This window comes from Sciurus vulgaris (genome assembly GCF_902686455.1).
Source record: "Sciurus vulgaris genome assembly, chromosome: 11".
Classification (NCBI taxonomy): Eukaryota; Metazoa; Chordata; class Mammalia; order Rodentia; family Sciuridae; genus Sciurus; species Sciurus vulgaris.
Window position 1 is genome coordinate 26,719,864 of NC_136472.1, and position 18,662 is coordinate 26,738,525.

At 46.3% G+C, this 18,662-nt stretch overlaps 1 protein-coding gene across 2 annotated transcripts in view; it reads right to left on the minus strand.

The window, feature by feature from the left end:
• The window catches only part of CSTPP1 (centriolar satellite-associated tubulin polyglutamylase complex regulator 1), a 180,253-nt gene that overhangs the window by 4,427 nt on the left and 157,164 nt on the right, over positions 1-18,662 (minus strand). For both annotated transcript variants that reach the window (XM_079103246.1, XM_079103247.1), the window contains exons 5-7: positions 2,685-2,770; positions 850-1,045; positions 148-257 (exon numbers count right to left, since the gene is read on the minus strand). In XM_079103246.1, the coding sequence (XP_078959372.1) occupies positions 148-257; positions 850-1,045; positions 2,685-2,770 (392 nt within the window). The remainder of the gene's footprint in view (positions 1-147; positions 258-849; positions 1,046-2,684; positions 2,771-18,662) is intronic.

Consider the following 18,662-nt stretch of genomic DNA (forward strand, 5'->3'; position numbering starts at 1 on the left):
TTGTGTGGTGCACAGTCTAGCTCCCTAGGACCCAGAGGCTGGCCCTGGGAAATCAAAACGGGTGGGGATACCCACTACCCACCAGGGCCATGTCTGCCAATGGAGACCAGCTGTATTGTGGGGCAGGGGCTGGCAGCACTAGCTTACCTAGGGCCTGGTTAATTCCATGATGCTTCGAGAGGGCCACAAGAAATCCATAGAAGGTCAGTCTCTGAACGTTGCTTAGGACCTCTTTGACAAGTGCTGGGGGTGGGCAGCTAGAAGGAAGAATGCAGATTGAGTGCCATCTTTTCATCCATACCTTCAGTCTTAGGAGGATGCTCAAAGCCAAGACCCAGAGACCTGCTGTGGGACTCCTGAGGCCCAGGAGGAGGAAGGCAGATCTCTAGGAGCAAGGCGGGAAGTTTGGGCTGGTATGTTTACAGGTGTTTTTACAGAGGGGCGTAGGAGGCGGGGAGGAGGAAATCGCTACTGGTAACAGCCAGTTCTTGGAAGAGACCAAAACTGACTGCTCTTTCCATCCCAGGGACTTTGCACCACACAGGACAACTTAATGTCCCCTTTCTGTGGGGGAAGTAGGAACAAGAAATCAAGGCCAATCCATCTCTTGGTAAGCTGGTTGGTCTTGCCTAAGTGAAAGCAATCCTTTCTACGTGAGCTGGTGGGAAGGCTTTTAGTTATAACCTGGTTTCTGGCTCTGTTCTGATTTATATCATGACCATCAAGGGCCCTAGAAGCCCTGATGGATTGGAACATCCCATCAGAGACTGTTTCCAGGCCAGCAGCCTGTGGTCCCCAGGGCTGAGGTGGACCCAGCATGCCAATGGGAAATGCATGCCCATTTCCCACCTGTACTTGTGCCGGTCACACAGGTTCTCCAGGCACTGGTAGAACAGCGACGCCTCCACTCCCTCCAGCATGCCAGCCTCGCCCAAGGCAGGTCGCTGGCGGTGCTGCCCACTGAACGATGTTGGCACAATCACGGTATTGGGGTTCTTGCCTGACAGCAGGTCCTGATAGATGGTAGCCACGCTGTCCAGGAATTCTGGTGCCACGGGGGTAGGAAGACAGCTCATTTCAGGGAGGACATACTTGATCCTTTCACTGTGTTCTCCCTTCTCTGCGTGACAGCTCAGCTCCACCCCAGCCTCCAAGTGATGCACACGGTGCCCCAAGAGCAGAACACCTCAGCACGGGGTTTGATGGCCACCCTCCGGAGCTCAGAGGTCCCACCCTATGGGCAGTTGTTACCGGACTAGGCAAGATTCCCACTGCATACTTTCACAGCACCTTACGTAAGTAGCACTTAGGAGGGACAAGTTTTCAGTGCAATCACTTCAGATAATCTCTCTTTGCTGGAATGTGAGATCCTTGTTCAATGGCAGGAGTCATGCCTTATTCCTTCCCTGCCCCAGCATCTAGCACTGTGCTGCCACATAGTAAATGTTAGAAGAGTTGTTTTGAAACAACGGTAAGTCCCATCTTGTGAGGCCACCTGCCTCTTGCTAAGAAAGCGTGCTGGAATCCCAGTGAAGAGCAGAGAAAGCCTGCAAACTGCTAATCTAGTAATGTTTGAAATTGTTTTCAGGTTTTCATAGTTAAGCCATTATTAAGCAACTGGTGTCTTAGGACCCATCTCATCACTCACACACTGCTGTGTAGTGTCGGGAAGCTAGTGGTCCAAGGGTGGCTGCCCTGTCTTTCTGGGAGTGCTGAGAGGAGGGCCCAGAAGGCAGCAAGCGGAAATGGTTTTCCCAAACATGGCTGCTCCTTCTCTGGGGCTCAAGAGCTTTAGAGAAATGCCTGGTGCTGCTAGGAGCAGGTGGCAAGACCCCAGGCTTCAGCCCCTGCTTGAACAGTCCTTGGGCTGCCATCAAGTAAACAGAATGTGGCGCCTGAGTCCAGGGCTGGCTGGGGCCACCGGTTGGCAGGAGGGCCATCTCCAAGCTCCAAGGACAGCCTTCTCTTTACTGGAAGAGCCCGTTTTAAACGAGTTTGTTTATGGACACAGTCAGCAATTTCTAAACCCACATTCCATTTGATGTTGCTTGTGTACGCATTTGCAATTATTCATCTATTTTTATGCCACCTGATTCCAGAAGGGATTTAAGGGCGTGGCTGGTGTGAATTGGGGAGTGGAGTGATTTGTGAGATAGAACTGCTGTGCACTTACTTAAAGCTATGAGAGTGGTAGGATGTGTGTCCACCCATGTGCCCAAGGGCCAAGGCAGGGGCTGAGCTCAGGCTTTGGAGCCTGCCTTCTGTTCAAGTCTGGGCTGCGTCGCCTATTAGCTATGTGACTTTGGCTACTTACCTCTTTACAGAGCTTATCTCTGAAAGGACCTATCAGGGTGTTGAAGATTAAAGTTCTCAGGGCTATGCCTGAGACTTCAGTAAGGAGTGGATGTTATTAATGTTGTTATTGTCATTATCACTTAAACAGGTTTGTTGTGCTGCTGGCTGGAAGCAGTGTGGTTTTCAATGTCTTCAGGAAGTAGGCTCTGCAGACTGAGTCTCGGGACCACCAGTGTGGATGAGACATCCTGTTAGTGCCTGCGGTGCAGCACACCCCCAGAGGAAGTGGGGAAGGAAACATGTGCCAGGCACACAGATGGAAAGGACGACAGGGTGGGAAAGGGAGCCATGGCCTAGACGGAGCCACATGGGACCTGGAACACTCTCACCTGAGTAGTAAAACTGGATCTGGAAGGCAAAAAGGAAATCTGAAAAAGACATCAAGCAGTCCATGGCATCGTCCATGAGCACAATCCTGAAGGGGGAGAGAGAGAGGGAGACTGTGAGACAGAGTGCGTGAGAGAGAGGGAGAGACTAGAGCCTACTTGGGAGAGGGCTCCCCCAAACAAGCTCCTCCTAGTCACCTCACTTTTTCTCCATCAGTTGGATTCTGCCACCAAACTGCTGACTGTACTGCACCAAGAGTGGGCTCCCAGTTCAGTCTTGGTGGCACCAGCTAGTGGACAGAGCCTGGGCAGGGGGGAGGGGTGGGGGTGGGGCCATGAGGAGAGGGTCAGTTGTAATGCGGCCAGGATTTCTTTTCATATACTTAAGCAGTAAATCCTTTCATTCTGCAGTGAGGACCATTTAGTTCAGAATAAATACAGCTGATCAGAAAAGGCAAAAAGAACAGCCAAGAGGTTTCAAGGGGTCTTGGCAAGTGGTAGTGAGATTTAATAAGCTACCAAATGGCCAGAACAGCAACAGGCACCTCCACCCTGGGACACAGATGGCAGAAGAGGAGAGAGGGCAAAGAGCTACTGGGCACTCTGCACTTGAGAGGGCCAGAGAACACATCCCGTCTTGGGGTGCAGCCGAGGCTGCCCCCTCTTTCCCTGCTCATGGACAATGTCCCTTGCTGTCTGCTGACCACATCTTGGTTTTTTCCTGACTCTAGTCCCTCCCACTGGGCGCCCAACTCACAGGAAGAAAACCATTTCACTAGTAAAGGGATCAGACCAAGGCCATGTTCATACACTGCTCAGGGTCACATGTGACGGGGCACAGGAAGAGAAGGAAATTAGCACTTGCTGGGCTCCATCCGTGTGCCAGGCAGAGGGCCAAACTCCTCTACTGGAGTGGAGCTGGACCCCCAATCTGCTTCTGACTCTGCCCTTCTGGCTTTATCTTTCCTTTTTAAAACTGCTTTACTTTATTTTTCTAAATCTCCACTTCTTGTCAGAGGGTCCTCAAACTGGCAGCTGGATCAGCTCCATAGAGCCAGCATTGCTCACCTCTCAGGGAAGGGGCTTTTCAGAACACAATGTGAGTGGTGTCCCTGCTAGAGTTGGGCAAGGCGGCTGGACTGGGCTTCAGCTCTCCCTGAAGAAAGAAAAAGTTTCCAAGCTAGTGTTCATCTGGTAAGCATGGTCACAGAAACAGGCACCACTGACTGAGGGCCCTATTCCAGGCAGGCACTGCAGAAGGTAATCAGCTACATTAAGTTGTATCCCACAGCATCCTGTCAGGTTGGTCTTGTTATTAGCTCCATTTACAGGTGAAGAGTCTAAGTGCCAGAGGAGTCAGCTTGCCAAAGTCACACACAGCTGGTGAATTTATACGACTCCAGAGCTGTGCACCTTTAGACTCACACCACTTCTTAGAAATGAAGAAAAGACAATAGAAATACTTCCATTTTATATCTTAGCTTCTGTGGCTAATTTGTTTTCTTTTTTGCTCATCTAGATCTTAGGGATTTAACTGTTTCTTACAAGCTTCTTGGGAAGAAAAAAAGCTGCCTCTACTGCTGGAGTGCAACGTTAAAATTCTAGCTGGGAAAAAATTCAGGCCGAAGGGTAGGAAGAAGCAATGCTGCCGAGGGCCACGGGAGGGCACCCTGGCCCCTCCACCAGTGGCTCATGGGACTAAGAGCTGTGCCCCAGGCCAAGTAGTTACCCCATCTCTTATGACCTAAGGAGAAACCAGGCAAAAGGAAGACAGAGGACAGGGAGCTCAGTTCTGACATCTGGTTGGGGAGAGGGAAGGTCGAGGACAGCAAGGTAGAAGGGGAAGGAGGAAAGTCACCCAAACCACAGAGGAAGAGGGGCACTCCCAGGGTGCTCAGGGACAAAAGCCGCCAGCACCTCCGGAGAAGAGGAGCCAGAGGCCTTTCTGCCCCACCCCCAGGACAGCCAAGCATCCCAATGGCCTAAAGCTAATGAATCGGGCTGAGCGCAAACCTGTCAGGAAACCAGGAGGGAGACTCTGAAGCCTTCGAAAATGATACAGGCATGGCTGGGTGCAGTGGCGCATGCCTGTGATCCCAGCAGCTTGGGAGGCTGAGGCAGGAGGATCAAGAGTTCAAAGCCAGCTTCAGCAACTTAGAGAGGCCCTAAGCATCTCAGTAATGCCCTGTCTCTAAATAAAACACAGAATAGGGCAGGGGATGTGGCTCAGTGATAGGGTGCTACAGAGTTCAATCCTCGGTAGCCCCCACCAAAAGAAAAGAAAAGAAAAAAGAAAATGATACAGGCTTCTCTTGTTTATCATCAACCTGGAACCCAGCTGCTTCTATTTATAGCCCTTACCTCCACTTATTATTTGTATTTTTGTTTCTTTATTCATTTTTAATGCAATTAGAATACCATAAAATTCACCCTTAAAAAATATACACTTTTAAATGTACATTTTAGTACTATTCAAGAGTTTTAGTATATTCAAAAAATTGTGCCACCATCACCACTAACTCTAGACGTTACCTCCCTTCGTACTTCCCCCTCATCAGCATGCTTCCGAGACAGGTCCCGCCTCGCTGAGGCTTTGAAGGAGATTGCCATGGGCATATTCCTTTTTCAGCCATAGGATGGACTATCATGTACCCTGCACAACAGAGAGGAGAACATGCCCTCCCTAGCCCACATGGGGCAAAACTATGTGCACCTTTCCAGCCTCGGAACAGGCTCAGCTTGATGTCAGGTGCTGTTCTTGACTTGACCATTAAGCTTACCTTCCCGTTTTTGTTTGTATCTTTGTGTTTAGTGTTTATGGTTTTATTTAAGCGTGAATAAAATATGCACATGAGTCATCTACTCATTTTCTTCCTGGTGCAGCCTGGCATTGAGATTGGTAACTCTGATGGCCAGCTGGGCTGCTTTTTCTAGGATGATTTTGCCATTCTTGGAAGAAACACTGTGAGCAATCTCAGCACAGTAAGATTTGTGGCACATCAGCAGCACTTCAGCTCCTTGACTTTTCTGGAAGGCACTGGGCAGCATGTGCTTGGTTTTCTTGTTGCTTCTGTAATCAATGCTGGACTCAAGATCTGGCGCTTGAATCTCCTTTGCACTCTGCTGTAGATACCTCTGGGTTCCAGGCAGCTTAATTTTGACACATTGGTTAGACTTGTGCCAGATGAATTCTTGTTCTTTCTTTAGGGCTTTGGAAAAGGTCTGAGGATGGTCATTATGGCTGCCACCTCTGTAGGCAGTGACAAAAAATTGAGACCAGCCCCTCTTTGAAGAAGTGCACTATTGTAGGGTACGATTCGGTGGAGGCAGGTTGGTCTTGGTGTGCTCTGCTCCTGTTCCTGATGCCTGCTTTGCTGAAACTTACAAGGGTTGGCAGGGACCAGTGAGCAGGTCAAGGGAAGCAGGCAGAGGCAGGGGCCTTCTTTCTAAGGATTTGTGTGAAAAGATCTGAGGAATTTTCTCCACCGTAATGGTGACACTGGGTGCCAGAAAGCCAATTGGATCTTGGTTTTCCTACAGCAACACCACCTACTACTGTGCTCAGTCAGAAACCTGGGAGGCACCCTAGATACCTGGGAATCCCCTCCCTCGCCTACCCCCAATCAGTCACTAAATCTTGTCAATCCTGTGGCTACAGGTTCTCTTCAGCCAGCTCTCCATTTCATAGCCACCCCCCACAGTCAGTCTCCAGCTCTTTCTTCCCGATGATGGCTCAGCTTCCTCCCCAGGTTCCCGGCAATTCCGCTTGCCTTTTTCTAATTGGGCATCCGTACTGTGGTCAGTACTCAATGTAAACTTGACCATTTACCATGCTGCCTAAAATCCTTCACAGGCTTCCTACTGTCCTAGAACACAGTCCCCCATTCTTGTCCTGGTTTATAAGCTTACCCGATCTGCCCCTCAGCTCGCAAGACTCGGTGGCCACTAGGAGCACTCCTCATTATATTTCAGCTGCTCTAGCCACACTGATCTTCAGTCCTTCCCATGGCCTCCTTCCTCAGGTCCTGGACCAGTTGGTTCCTCTACCTATAATGCTTCGCCCCCCAGTCCCTCCTTACTTCCTGCTGCCTGCACAGGCTTTAGGCACAGTCTGAAGTGAGAGAAGAAAGCACCTGCCAGACTGGGGCAGGCCTCCCTGTTACAGGCTTCTTTCCGCAGTTCTCTGTGACCTCCCTGCACTGTTCACATCTGTCTCTGCCCCAGAACTGTAAGTTCCACCAAGTGACAACTCTGCCTCCCTGCTCGTTGCTTGACTCTGGGGTTCAGCATTGCCTGGTATAGAACAAGCACTCGGTAGAGATCTGTTGAGTTCACGAACAAGGAAGAAAAGCCACACCACTACCCTTTCCTTTTCTCTGGCTAGATGACACCTGGACACTACATTCAGTTCTGGACAGTCCATTTGGGAGGAGTAAACTAGAGTCATGGAGGAGGTTGGAGTGGTGTAGTCTAAAAACTATGATATCAGACAAATAGCTGTGTTTAGATTCTTTGGCTTAGTAGAGAAGACTCAGAGGAAGTGAGGGCTGAGACCCAACTCTTTTTGTTTTCTTTTTGGTACTGAGGATTAAACCCAGGAGGGTTCTACCACTAAGCTACATCCCCAATCCTTTTTCTTTTTAAACAGGGTCTTGCTAAATGACTTGCTATTCTCCTGCTTCAGCCTCCTGAGTCACTGGGATTACAGGCATGCACCACTGTGCACACTGTGACCCAATTCTGAGGAAGATGTCGCAGGAATCCAGAGTTTGGCTTTGGAAGACTTTTTCAAGCTGCCCAGGTTCAGGCTTATGGCTGCTTTGTGAAAAGTGAGTTGCTTGTTGCTGGAGAAGTCCATGCAAAAGCTGGAAGGCTCACATATCCCAGATTGCTTCCTTCAGCCCTGGCAGAGTGGACCAGGACTGCCGGTGTTGTTTCGGGGTGCAGGGGAAAGTTGGCTGTTAAGAGGCTGTGACTGCAGAAGATGCTGAAAGACTTACATAAAGGTGCTTTTAAAAACACCATACGCTGCACTGTCCATCTCCAAACAAAAGCTGTGACCCACGGAAGTTCTGGGCATCTGCATCTTGCTTGGGAATCTCAGCCAAATTGTGGGAAAATGCAGGCAGGAAGCTACTGGTCCATCTTTGTCTTCTGTGACAGGGACAACCTCAGTCAAAGGCCATAGGTCTCCACAGACAGCTCTTTCAGGCTGAACTCAAAACTCCTCCTCGCCCCCATCACCACCCTCAGGGGGCTCAGGAAGGAATCTTCTCAGAGACGAGGTCATCCACATGTGCTCTTTTCCAGTGGATGGCAGTTGGCTCAGTAACCCTTCCTGCCAGAGGCCTTTTGCTAATGTGCCAGCTGCCTCTGACACCTGGAGAAGCCTGACGCCCCTGCTTTGAAGTGGCGCCAACTCGGAGTTGCTGCCAACAAGTGTCTGTACAACTCTATTGGATCATGGAGGGCTCCTTGCAGGCCATGCCCCAGGGCTAAAGAGAGGGCCTCTGGGGGGAGAAATAAAGGCATTTGGGTTCAGGCTGGCTCTGAGCAGAACCATGTGTAGGGTGGAGTCCAGGGCAGGCAACTGGAATGAAGAAAGAGCACTTGGCAGGGTCTGAGCTAGTCCCAAGGGGACTGGCCTGGCTGCTCTCTCTCTCTCTCTTTCTCTCTTTCTCTCTCTCTCCCTCTCCCTCCCTCCCTCCCTTGCTGACTTCCAACAGCTGGGATGGGCTGGCTGGCTGGGAGGTAAGTGGGTGCCAAGGAAGTAATAGTTTCCAGTCCGAACCTACTGACTTGCCGACTTCCTCTTCACCCCTAAGGGTCAACCTCCCTGCTCTAGTGGCATAAGCTGCACCCTTTTTTCTAAAGTTCTGGGTTAGATGACCCTGAGATCAAGTCCTATTTCCACCATTCACCTGTGAAGTTACCTTTTCTTTTTGTGCCTCAGTTTCCTCATCTGTAAAGAAGAGATAATTCTGGTTCCTATTTCATGGGACTCTGGAGAACTATCAATGCAATGATGTACTTTGCCTAGTGTATAACAGGCACTCAAGGTAAGTGTTAGTTGCCACTAGGAAGTGCATTCTACCTGGTTTAACGTGCTGAAAGAGCCCAAAATAGCAAATAAAAACTGCTCAGAGGAAGTTAGTGCTGCCAGCTCCTGCCCAGGCAGAGGTCTCAGGCGGAAGCTAGCTATTTAGTTTCAAGTCTACTTTGGGGGAATGCCAGTCAGCAGCCAGGTCAGAAAGAAGAGCCACTTTGCATGACTGGACTTCTTTTGGGAGAAGGACTGGTGTCCTTCATGGGGGTAGCTGAAGCGTGTCCCCATTTTGGAGCTTGTGGTGCACCTCTGTGATGTTTTACTGTCAGGGCCACGAGAGAGGGGCAGTGGTGAGACCACCCCGATTGCCTCCCAGGAGGGAGAGACAGGCTGTGGTGAAGGCTCAGGGCACTGGAGGAGGGCCATTCCTCTTCCCCTCTGCATCAAAAGCATGCGGGTACTGACAAGCTGCCTCACTCTAGTCAAGTCCTCAAATGGCACACGATGTCCAGTCATTGCTCTCCCCTGACTCCAGCCTGTGCCTCCAGTGCTCCCCAGACCCTGGCTGCCCGGTAGGGCCTAAGACACCTGGCCCACAGGGTGTGGGCACTATTGATGATGGCCACGATGGTTAATACTCATCAGCGACTTACTCTGTCAGCACTGTATATTCCCAAGTTCATTTTCATCTCATTAATCCTGTGAGATAAGCTCAGTGACTATCGTTACTAGAAGAGTAGTAGCTCAGTGGGGCAAAGAAATTTGACTAAGCGAAGCAAGAGAGCTGTAATTCAGATCCAGGCCTTTGTGACTCTGACCACAGGTCCCAGACCACCTGCAGCTGCACCTAGTAAGAAAAAGTGGGCTCTAAGCCCCCAGGTGGCGATAAACCTTCCTGTTGGGGTGTCCTCCCTGCTCCCTGCCCTTGGTTTTGACCAGAAGGGCTGAAGGCTGAGCCGGATGTGGCAGCTACCCTGCAGGCAGCCTGAAGGCCTTATTATTCTGGGGCCTCCCAAGAAGACTGGCAGCTGGGCAACTGCTCAGCAGGCCTTGGGAGGATAAAGACCTAGACCACGGTGTGGCCTGGAAGGCCCTCCCTTCCTCCTTCTGCCCCTGAAGGCCTCCAACTCCAAGCCGACCTGATGCTCCCAGTTCCCCGTAGTCCCAATACCTCGAAGTTGTCATTGGTGAAAGTCCACTTGCTGTTCCACCATGATGCTCACTTTCTCTAGAATGTTGTTCCTCTCACCGCTCTCCACCTCAATCCTACCCATCCTTTTTGGTTTACATGAAGTATTTAAAATCTCAGAAGATAACAGAGAATAACATAACGCCTGTATTGCCAGTAGCCACTTCTATCAAGCCTCAAGACTTTGCCATCCTTGCTTCATTTTTTAAAAGTTTTGTAAAATATTATAGATACCAGCTGCATACCCCTCCCTCATCCCTCATCCCAATCCTTTCTTCTTCTTTCCCAGGATCAAAAGGATTTATGGACTTGAGGGTTTAGTATTCCTCTGCATGTTTTTAGTAACTCATAAAAATGTCTGGGTTTTTTTTTTTTTTTTTTTTTTGGTACCTGGGATTTGAACCCAGGGTGCTTTACCACTGAGCCACATCCCCAGCACCCCCTTTTTAAATTTTAGTTGCAGATGGACACAATACCTTTATTTTATTTATTTTTAATGTGGTGTTGAGGATCGAACCTAGTGCCTCATGCATGCTAGGTAAGCACTGTACCACAGAGCTACAACTCCAGCCCCCCAGTCTTTTAAAATATTTTATATAGAGACAGGGTCTTGCCAAGTTGCTTAGGGCCTCACTAAGTTGCTGAGGCTGTCTCTGAACTTGCGATCCTCCTGCCCGAGTCTCCCAAGTCACTGGGATTACAGGAGTGTGCCACTATGCCCAGCAATATATTCTTAAAACATTATGTAGTTTTGCTTTGCTTGTTTTCAAACTCTATGTGTTATTCTGTAACTTCAGATTTTGAGATTTATCAGTGTTGATATATATGTATCTATTCATTAACTGCTGGGTAGAATTCTACAAGTGTGGTGTAAAGACCCCACATCTCCTTTCTTTCTGCAGGGACATGTACTTGTTCCAGTAGTAGCTTTCAGAAACAATGCTACACATTTCCTCATACCCAGGTGTACCTCTTGAACTTTTTTTACATTTGCCCAATTTGTCTCAAAGTGATTGTACTAATTTACACTCTCATTCACAGTTTTGAGAGTTCCCACATTCTGTACCCTCATCAAGACTTGTATCATCAGACTTTAAAATGTCTGCCAACTTGAAAGGTGTGAAGTGGTATCGCAACTTAATTGGTGTTCTCTATACTAGTGAGCTGGGGCATGAAAATATGCCCAAATTTTTACTACTGATGTTCTGTGCCTGTTGATATTTTTAGACTGTCTTTTTAGTGGGGTTCTTCATCTTTTTCTTGTTGACTTGTAAGATTTTTTTTTTTTTTTTGGTATCAGGGTGGGATCTTTTTTAAAAAAATTTGAGATGGGGTCTCACTAAGTTGCTTATAGCCTTGTTAGGTTGCTGAGGCTGGCTTGGAACCTGCGATCCTCCTGCCTCAGCCTCCCGAGCTGCTGGGATGACAGCTATGCACCACCACACCTGGCTTGGCTTGTAGGAATTCTTTATAAAAAAATTCTTAAGACTAAAAAGTTCAAGAGACCAATCTCTTGAGACTAAAAAATTCCAAAAAATGGGCTAAGGGTGGAGCTTAGTGGCAGATTGCTTGGCTAGCAAGCATGAGGGCCTAGGTTCAATCCTCAGCCGTGCACAAAAACAAAAACAAAAAAATTCTGGAAACATACATGATAAATATCCTCCTTTAGTCTTTGGGTTTGTCTTTCAACTTTCTTTATGGTATCTTCTGTGGAACGGGACATTTAAATTCTTAGTTCCCTGGTCATCCAGAAGTTAGGGTTTGACATCTTCACTTCTGCGGCCAGGATTCCTGTGGCCATTAAAAATTCCTGCCTCCTCGCTGGCATTTCTCCTCTCTCTAGGATGTCCACCCCATGTTCACAGCTCCCTCCTCAGTACCTGGCAGATCACTGGGCAAGTGACAAGCATTCTCAATGAGCACTGATGACTGAGTGAGTGAATGTAATTTTGTTGGCAGTTAATTATCATCCTTTGGGTGTGGTTTTTTCTTTTTGTATCTTTTCTTGGTGGGGGGCAATGGGGTGGAACCTAGCGGTACTTTACTACAGAACTACATCCCTGGCCATTTTTTTTTTCTTAATTTTTATTTTGAGACAGGGTCTTGCTAAGTTGCTTAGGGCCTCCCTAAATTGCCAAAGCTGCCCTTGAATTTGCAATCCTCCTGCCTTAACCTCCTGAGTCACTGGTATTACAGGCATGTGCCATCATGCCCAGCTCAAATAGCAAAATAATTCTTAAACCAGATAAGCTACAAAAAGCCACAGTGCACAGTGATGCACGCCTGTAATTCCAGCAAGGAAGGAAGATTGAAAGTTCAAGGCTAGTCTCAGAAGTTTAGTGACATCCTGTCTCAAAATAAATAAAAAGGGCTGGGGCTGGGGCTCAGTGGTAGAATGCTCCTGGGTTCTGTGCTCTGTACTGCAAAAATAAAATTCTTTTGCTATATGTGGTATCCATAAAAATATTTTCTTTTATTCTCTTTATGGGGATTATAGCTTTGCATTTCACATTTCATAGGTCTGTGATCTATGTGAAGTTGACTTCTGACTGTGGTACAAAGTAGAGATTTAATTTTTATTTTTTCTTATGTGGATAACCATTTACTCCTTTGACCCTTCTTGAATCATCTGTTTTCCCAACTGTTCTTCAATACTACCATTTTATGTATAACGGTTGCTGTTGTTGTTGTTGTTATTGTAGCGGGGATTAAACTCAGGGGTCCTTTACCATTGAGCTAAATTCCTAGGTCATTTCATTTCTTAAAATTTTGAGATAGGGTCTCAATAAGTTGCCCAGGCAGGCCTTGAACTTGCAATCATCCTACCTCAGCCTCCTAAGTAGCTGGGATAAAGTCATGTGCCACTCCACCTGGCTTCTACATCATGTTTTTATAAATGAATAAATCTATACTGGCTTATCTAGTATGCCCGTTTGTCTATTGCTACTCTAGTACCATACTGTTTTTAATTCTTATGGTCTCATGATAAGTCTTGATCTCTCATAGGCAAGTAAGTTCATTTCTTATTAATCCTCAGGTCCCATATTCAACATCTCTTCTTCATGGAAGAGCCCTCTATGATTCTCCAGGTCATGCTGCTTTTCCTGGTCTATGTTCCTTCAGCACTGAGCACTGCATTTATTTAATGTCAGCTGCTCTATCAGTTTGTAAATTCCACAAGGGCTGAGACAACATCTATTCTGGTCACTGTCACAGCCCTCCACAGAACACAATGATGGCATGAACAGACACTCAATACCCATTTGTTAAGAACGGGGAAGAAAAAGATCATCCGTACTGGGGAAAGAGCCTGTGGTGCAACAGTGATGGGTGCAGAGAGCTGGGGAAGGGTGCTGTGGGAAGAGGCAGAAAGAGGCACCAGGAAAGCTAGAGGGGCACCCTGGGGCGTGGCACGCGGACTCCACGCAGTCCATGTAGGAACCGAACGTCATTCCCCATTCACCACATTGTAATTTAGAAAATAGGTAATGGGGACAGCGCTTGCCGGGCATGTGTGAGGCCTTGGGTTCAATACTCAGCACCACATGTAAATAAACAAAATGAAAGATCCACTGACAACTAAAAATATATTTAAAAAATAGGTAAGAAAGGAACGTTGTATCCCATTTGTGTACAATGAATCAAAATAATAAAATTTAAAAAATTAAAGAAATAGGTAATGGGAGGGGTTATATAGCAGGTATTTTAATGGATTATGTCATTAAATCCTTAAAACAACTGCATCGGGTAGGTGCTACGATTATTTCCATTTTACAGATGAAGAAATTGAGGGTTAGAGAAGTCAAACTAGTAAGTAAAAAAAACTAGGATTTGAATCCAGGGCTGTTTGGTTCCAACATGTGAGTCCTTCTCCATTAGACTGTACTATAGCTTTGTGACACAGGGACCAGCTGAAAAAGTGACTCTGCAATGCAGGTGAGTGATTATGAACAGAACTAGATTCTCTAGATGTTTATGAGATGCGCGCTATGTGTATTCCTAACATAATCATGATTAACAGAGCTTTTCCTACTAAACATGTTACTACCCACCATGGGTGCGAGCCTTTGGTGAGGGAGAAGTTAAGATGACAAAAGAGAAGGGAATGTAACTTGTTTGACTCCAGTCAAATCTAAAATGCCAGAGTGAGACTGGCAGGCAATGCTTTAAATCAGTAGTTCTCAAAGTGTGGTTTGCAGACCATCAGCATCATCTGGGAATCTTTTAGAAGTATGAGTTCTTGAGCCCACCCCAGGCCTCCCCAGCTCCGGGGATGGGGCTGCCATGTGTGGTGTAACAAGCTCTGCAGGTGATTCTGATGCTGCTCCAGCTGGAGAACCACTACTTTAAATCTCCATCCTTGGAGGTGTCCCAATCCCATGACACTTGGACCTCAAACAGTTTTATAGGTAGAATGGTCCTCCTAGCCCTTCTGGGGAGGAGGCCAGAACCTGCAGGCCAACCACAGCCAGTCGTTTTACCCAAACTTTTTGTTATATATTATTTTCTGAGTGTTATGAAGTGAAAAAATTCAGAGGGTACTGCCTGTGGGAACCTGAGAAAATTATTTTTTAATACCAACATTATTATGATAGCAAACCATTATTATTGATTGTCTGCAATGTGCTAAGCAATTCACACATTTCTGTTGAAATCTCACCAACACCCTATAGTTTTTTTTTTTTTTTTTTTTTTAGTTAGTTATCTTATTATCCCCATTTTACAGATATGGAAACAGGGCTTAGAGACAGTCAGAGACAGCCTAAGGTCATCTAATAATGGGACAGGCAGAATGTACAACTAGGTCTTTCTAACATCATGGTGCCTGGGCTCCATAGGTCAAGGTTAATACTACTACTTCAAACATTTATTGCAAGTTTATTCTGGGCCGGGCACCCCTTTCAAGTATATTACATAATTTTCCTTCAATTATTATAACTATCCCATTTAACAAATGAAGACACTGAGGCCCAACTAAATTACTTTTTCTTAAGCATCAGGAAAGCTTCCCAGCTTGGAGAGAAGGAGAGACGAAGATGCAATGGTGATCATTTTGGGATGCAATTACTTAACTACTCCCACTGTTGCAGAAATATGTGGGGTGAAGAGGATCTCGGCTGGGGCTGCTGTTGTGGAGTCTGTTTGTTCTTTCCTGTATTTCCAGCTCACACCTGCTGCCCTGGGCCTGACCATGATGCTTATAGCCAGCCCATAAGGCAGGCGCATGTGGAGACACCATGCCCAGCACAGGCTCTGGTGTACAGCTGCCTGTGGATTACATTCTTTTATGCACACATCATCAGACTGGAGCCTCCTTCTGCAGTCTGTCCCCAGACCTCAGGGCTCTGCTTAAGTAAGCCTGGCAGTAGGATGGGTGAGGGCACTTCCTCTTCTAGCAACAGTAACTGCCTTGCAGGATTAACCACCCCCATTTGTGATTCTGGTCAGATGCCTGGGCATGTGTGCGGGGAAGTCGGGATCTTGACCTTCAGGACAAAATGAGAATAGCTTAAACAATCAAAGGGCACTTTATGGGATATCTATAATTTGTATACATCCACACCAACTGGAATGGAGTAGGGAAAGAGCAACGCCGAGGAAGTGGGTGGCCAGAGAATCCTGATACTCACACCCAAGGAGAAAACAAAGATCCCCGATTCTGAATTTATCTCTAAGTTTGCATCCAGTCCCCTGCAGATTTTCCGAGGCCCTTCTCCCATTCGTACTTGCATTCCCATAATCCCCTCACACTACTATCTACAGAGCTGTCTATAATGCTTCCTTTTCTTCAAACCGAAAGATTTTTTTTCTTTAAGTCAAACAGCAGATAAGCTTCTCATCACCAATAAAGGAACACCATACTAGAAGCCCTTTTGTATCAATGAATATACCAAGTACACTCAAACTGTGTTAAGAATTTGTGGGTTATTAGAAGAGTCTATCATTTATACTCTAGTCTTGCACTGCTTGTTTGCAAATGCCTGGAGAGATGGGTGGGGCAAATGCAGAGCCCAGGCTGGTGGGGGTTAAGAATCAGATAAAAGGCTCACTCTCACAAGCTCACCTTTACCTTTTCAATAAGGGAAAGGAAGAGTGGATAGACATCCTGGAGTGACAGAAACCAAGGTGATATATCAAAAGTGGTGGTTGCCAGTGACTGGTACCCAAGTGCTCCCCTTCTAAATTACATGTTGTTCCATGGAGGGCAGGAACTATATCTTATTCATGAGTGTATCCCTGGTGTGCACAGTAACTCCTTGCACAAAATTGGCGCTCAAGCAATATTTGATGAAATGAAGGATTGACACATGCTACAACATGGATGAGTTTTGAAAACTTCATGTGAGTGAAAGAAACCACTCACAAAGGACCACATACTATGTAAATCCATTTATTTCAAATGCCCAGAATAGGTGAATCTAAAGAGACCGAAAGCAGATTAGTGTTGCCTATGGTGGGATGAAGGGGTTGGAGAAAAAAAAATGGCTAAGGGTTACAGGATTGCTTTCCTTTCTTCCATCTTCCCTCCCTCCCTCCCTTCCTTCCTTCCTCTCTCCCTCCTTCCCTCCCTCTCTTCCTTTGCAGTACTGGGGAGTGAACACAGGGCCTCACAGCCTGAACTACATTCCCAGCTCTTTTTATTTTGAGACAGGGTCTTTGTAAGTTGTCCATGCTGGCCTGGGACTTGAGATCCTTCTGTCTCAGTCTCCTGAATAGCTGGAATTTTATTAGTTGTGCACCAGTGCACCTGGCTAGGATTTCTTTTTACAGTAATAAGAAATATTCTAAAATTGATTGTGGTAATTAATGGATGTACAACTCTGGAAATAAACTAAAAGTCACTGAATTTTATACTTTCAGTGGGTGAAGTATATGGTATGTAAATAGTATCCCCCCAAAGAAGAGATTGTTAAAAAAAGAAATATTTGATGAATGAGCAATGTACAACTGAATATAAGATATAGTTGCTGACTCTCATTCTTAAAGTTACTTTGAACCATGTAAAATTTCAGACAATGGTGGGGCGGGCACGTAGCTCAGTGGTAGACCACTTGCCTAGCTTGTGTGTGAAGCACTGGGTTCAATCCCCGCACTGCAAAAACCAAAGCAATCAAAACAGAACCAGACACGGAATGAATTTTTCATGCAGACACCTCAAGGGGTCTAGCATGCTGAGGTACTATGCTAAGTGACAGGGACCCAGCAGCAAGCAGGACTGGTTTAGGTCCTGCCTGCTCTCCTGGAGCATACACACGCACACTTGTGGTTCCTCTTCTTTATTTAGAAATTCTCTAGTTAGCGTTGTGCTTTTCATTGTTTTATTTTTTATTGAATGATTGATTTATTGAGACAGGGTCTTATGAAGTTGCCCACAGTGGCCTTGAATTCACGATACTCCAGCCTCAGTCTCTCCCAAGTTTCTGGGACTATAAAATGTGCCACCACACCTTGCTTGTCCTTTCATCCCTCACTCCAGTCTTTAAGAATACTGAATTCACCCCCACCTCCATTCTGAATCTTTCTTTACATTATATGAACCCAAAGGGAACATCATGGAAATCTGAGGCTAAGGCCACTTGGCTGCTTTTAAATTAGAAGAGATAATCAATCAATCAATCTTCCTTCCTTCCTTCCTTCCTTACTCCTCTCTCTCTCTCTCTCTCTCTCTGTCTTCTTCCTTTCTTTTTCCTCTTCAGCTAAGGAAAAACATCCAAATTTCCTTTGGATTGCAGGTAAATCAAAATGATAAAATGTGACTAGAACTTTTACCACTGGCCAGTTGCCACTGGCATAAGTATATACTGAACAATAAAGAGGGAAAAAAAACCCTACAAAATTTTGGATCCCTAAACAGATTTTGCACATGACCAGCAAAATTAGTTCATGAATTGTGAACTGCAAACATCCTACCCCAGTGTGAGGCTGGGGTAGCAATGGACTCCTGCTGATAGCAACGGACTTCCCATCATCCAAGTCAGCAGAGGGAATGGCTGGCTCAACTCAGAAGGAGAGAGGTGATTCTTGGTGCAGTAGAACTGCTGCACCTTTGGTCTCAAGAGGCCCAAACAAAGCGAAAATGATGCCATGACACAGGCAGGATCGTGGAGAATGAGCAAAGCCTCTGGAATCAGGCAGACTTGGGTCCAACTCAAGCCTCTGCTACTTATAAGCTATAAATAAATTTGGGCAATGTTATATACCTGTTTGAGCCCTAGTTTCCTCTTCAGTAAAGTAGGAAGTAACAGTTTTTATAAGGATTAAGTGAGATAATTAGGTAAACAAATTTAAATGGAACAATGAAGATAAATGCCTTCAATATAATTTTAGAAAGCTGGGCATTTAAAAAAAATCTTTTTTTAAAACTATACTTCCATTTGCAACCCTAGTTAATGTTAAATATATAAACACTAACTGAGGCAGGGTCCAGCTACTTCATTTGGTTAAAATGTGTGAATGATAGTGAAACCGAACACAGAAATGAGGGCACTTAACTACTTCTGCCAAGTCCTGCTTTTGGACTAAACTGGAAAGCCTTCTTCTAGCTTATGTAACACCCTTCCCTCAATTTGTCCTTCCCTCAATTGAAGTTTTATCACCTTCATGTCTTTCCAGTCCCCAACCTTCTTCATCATGAGTCACTGCCAACTCTCGCCCCCTCTTTCCTCAGAATATCCTCTCGGGTATTGTGTGTGTGTGTGTGTGTGTGTGTGTGTGTGTGTGTGTGTGTTTTGTTTTTGGATTTTTT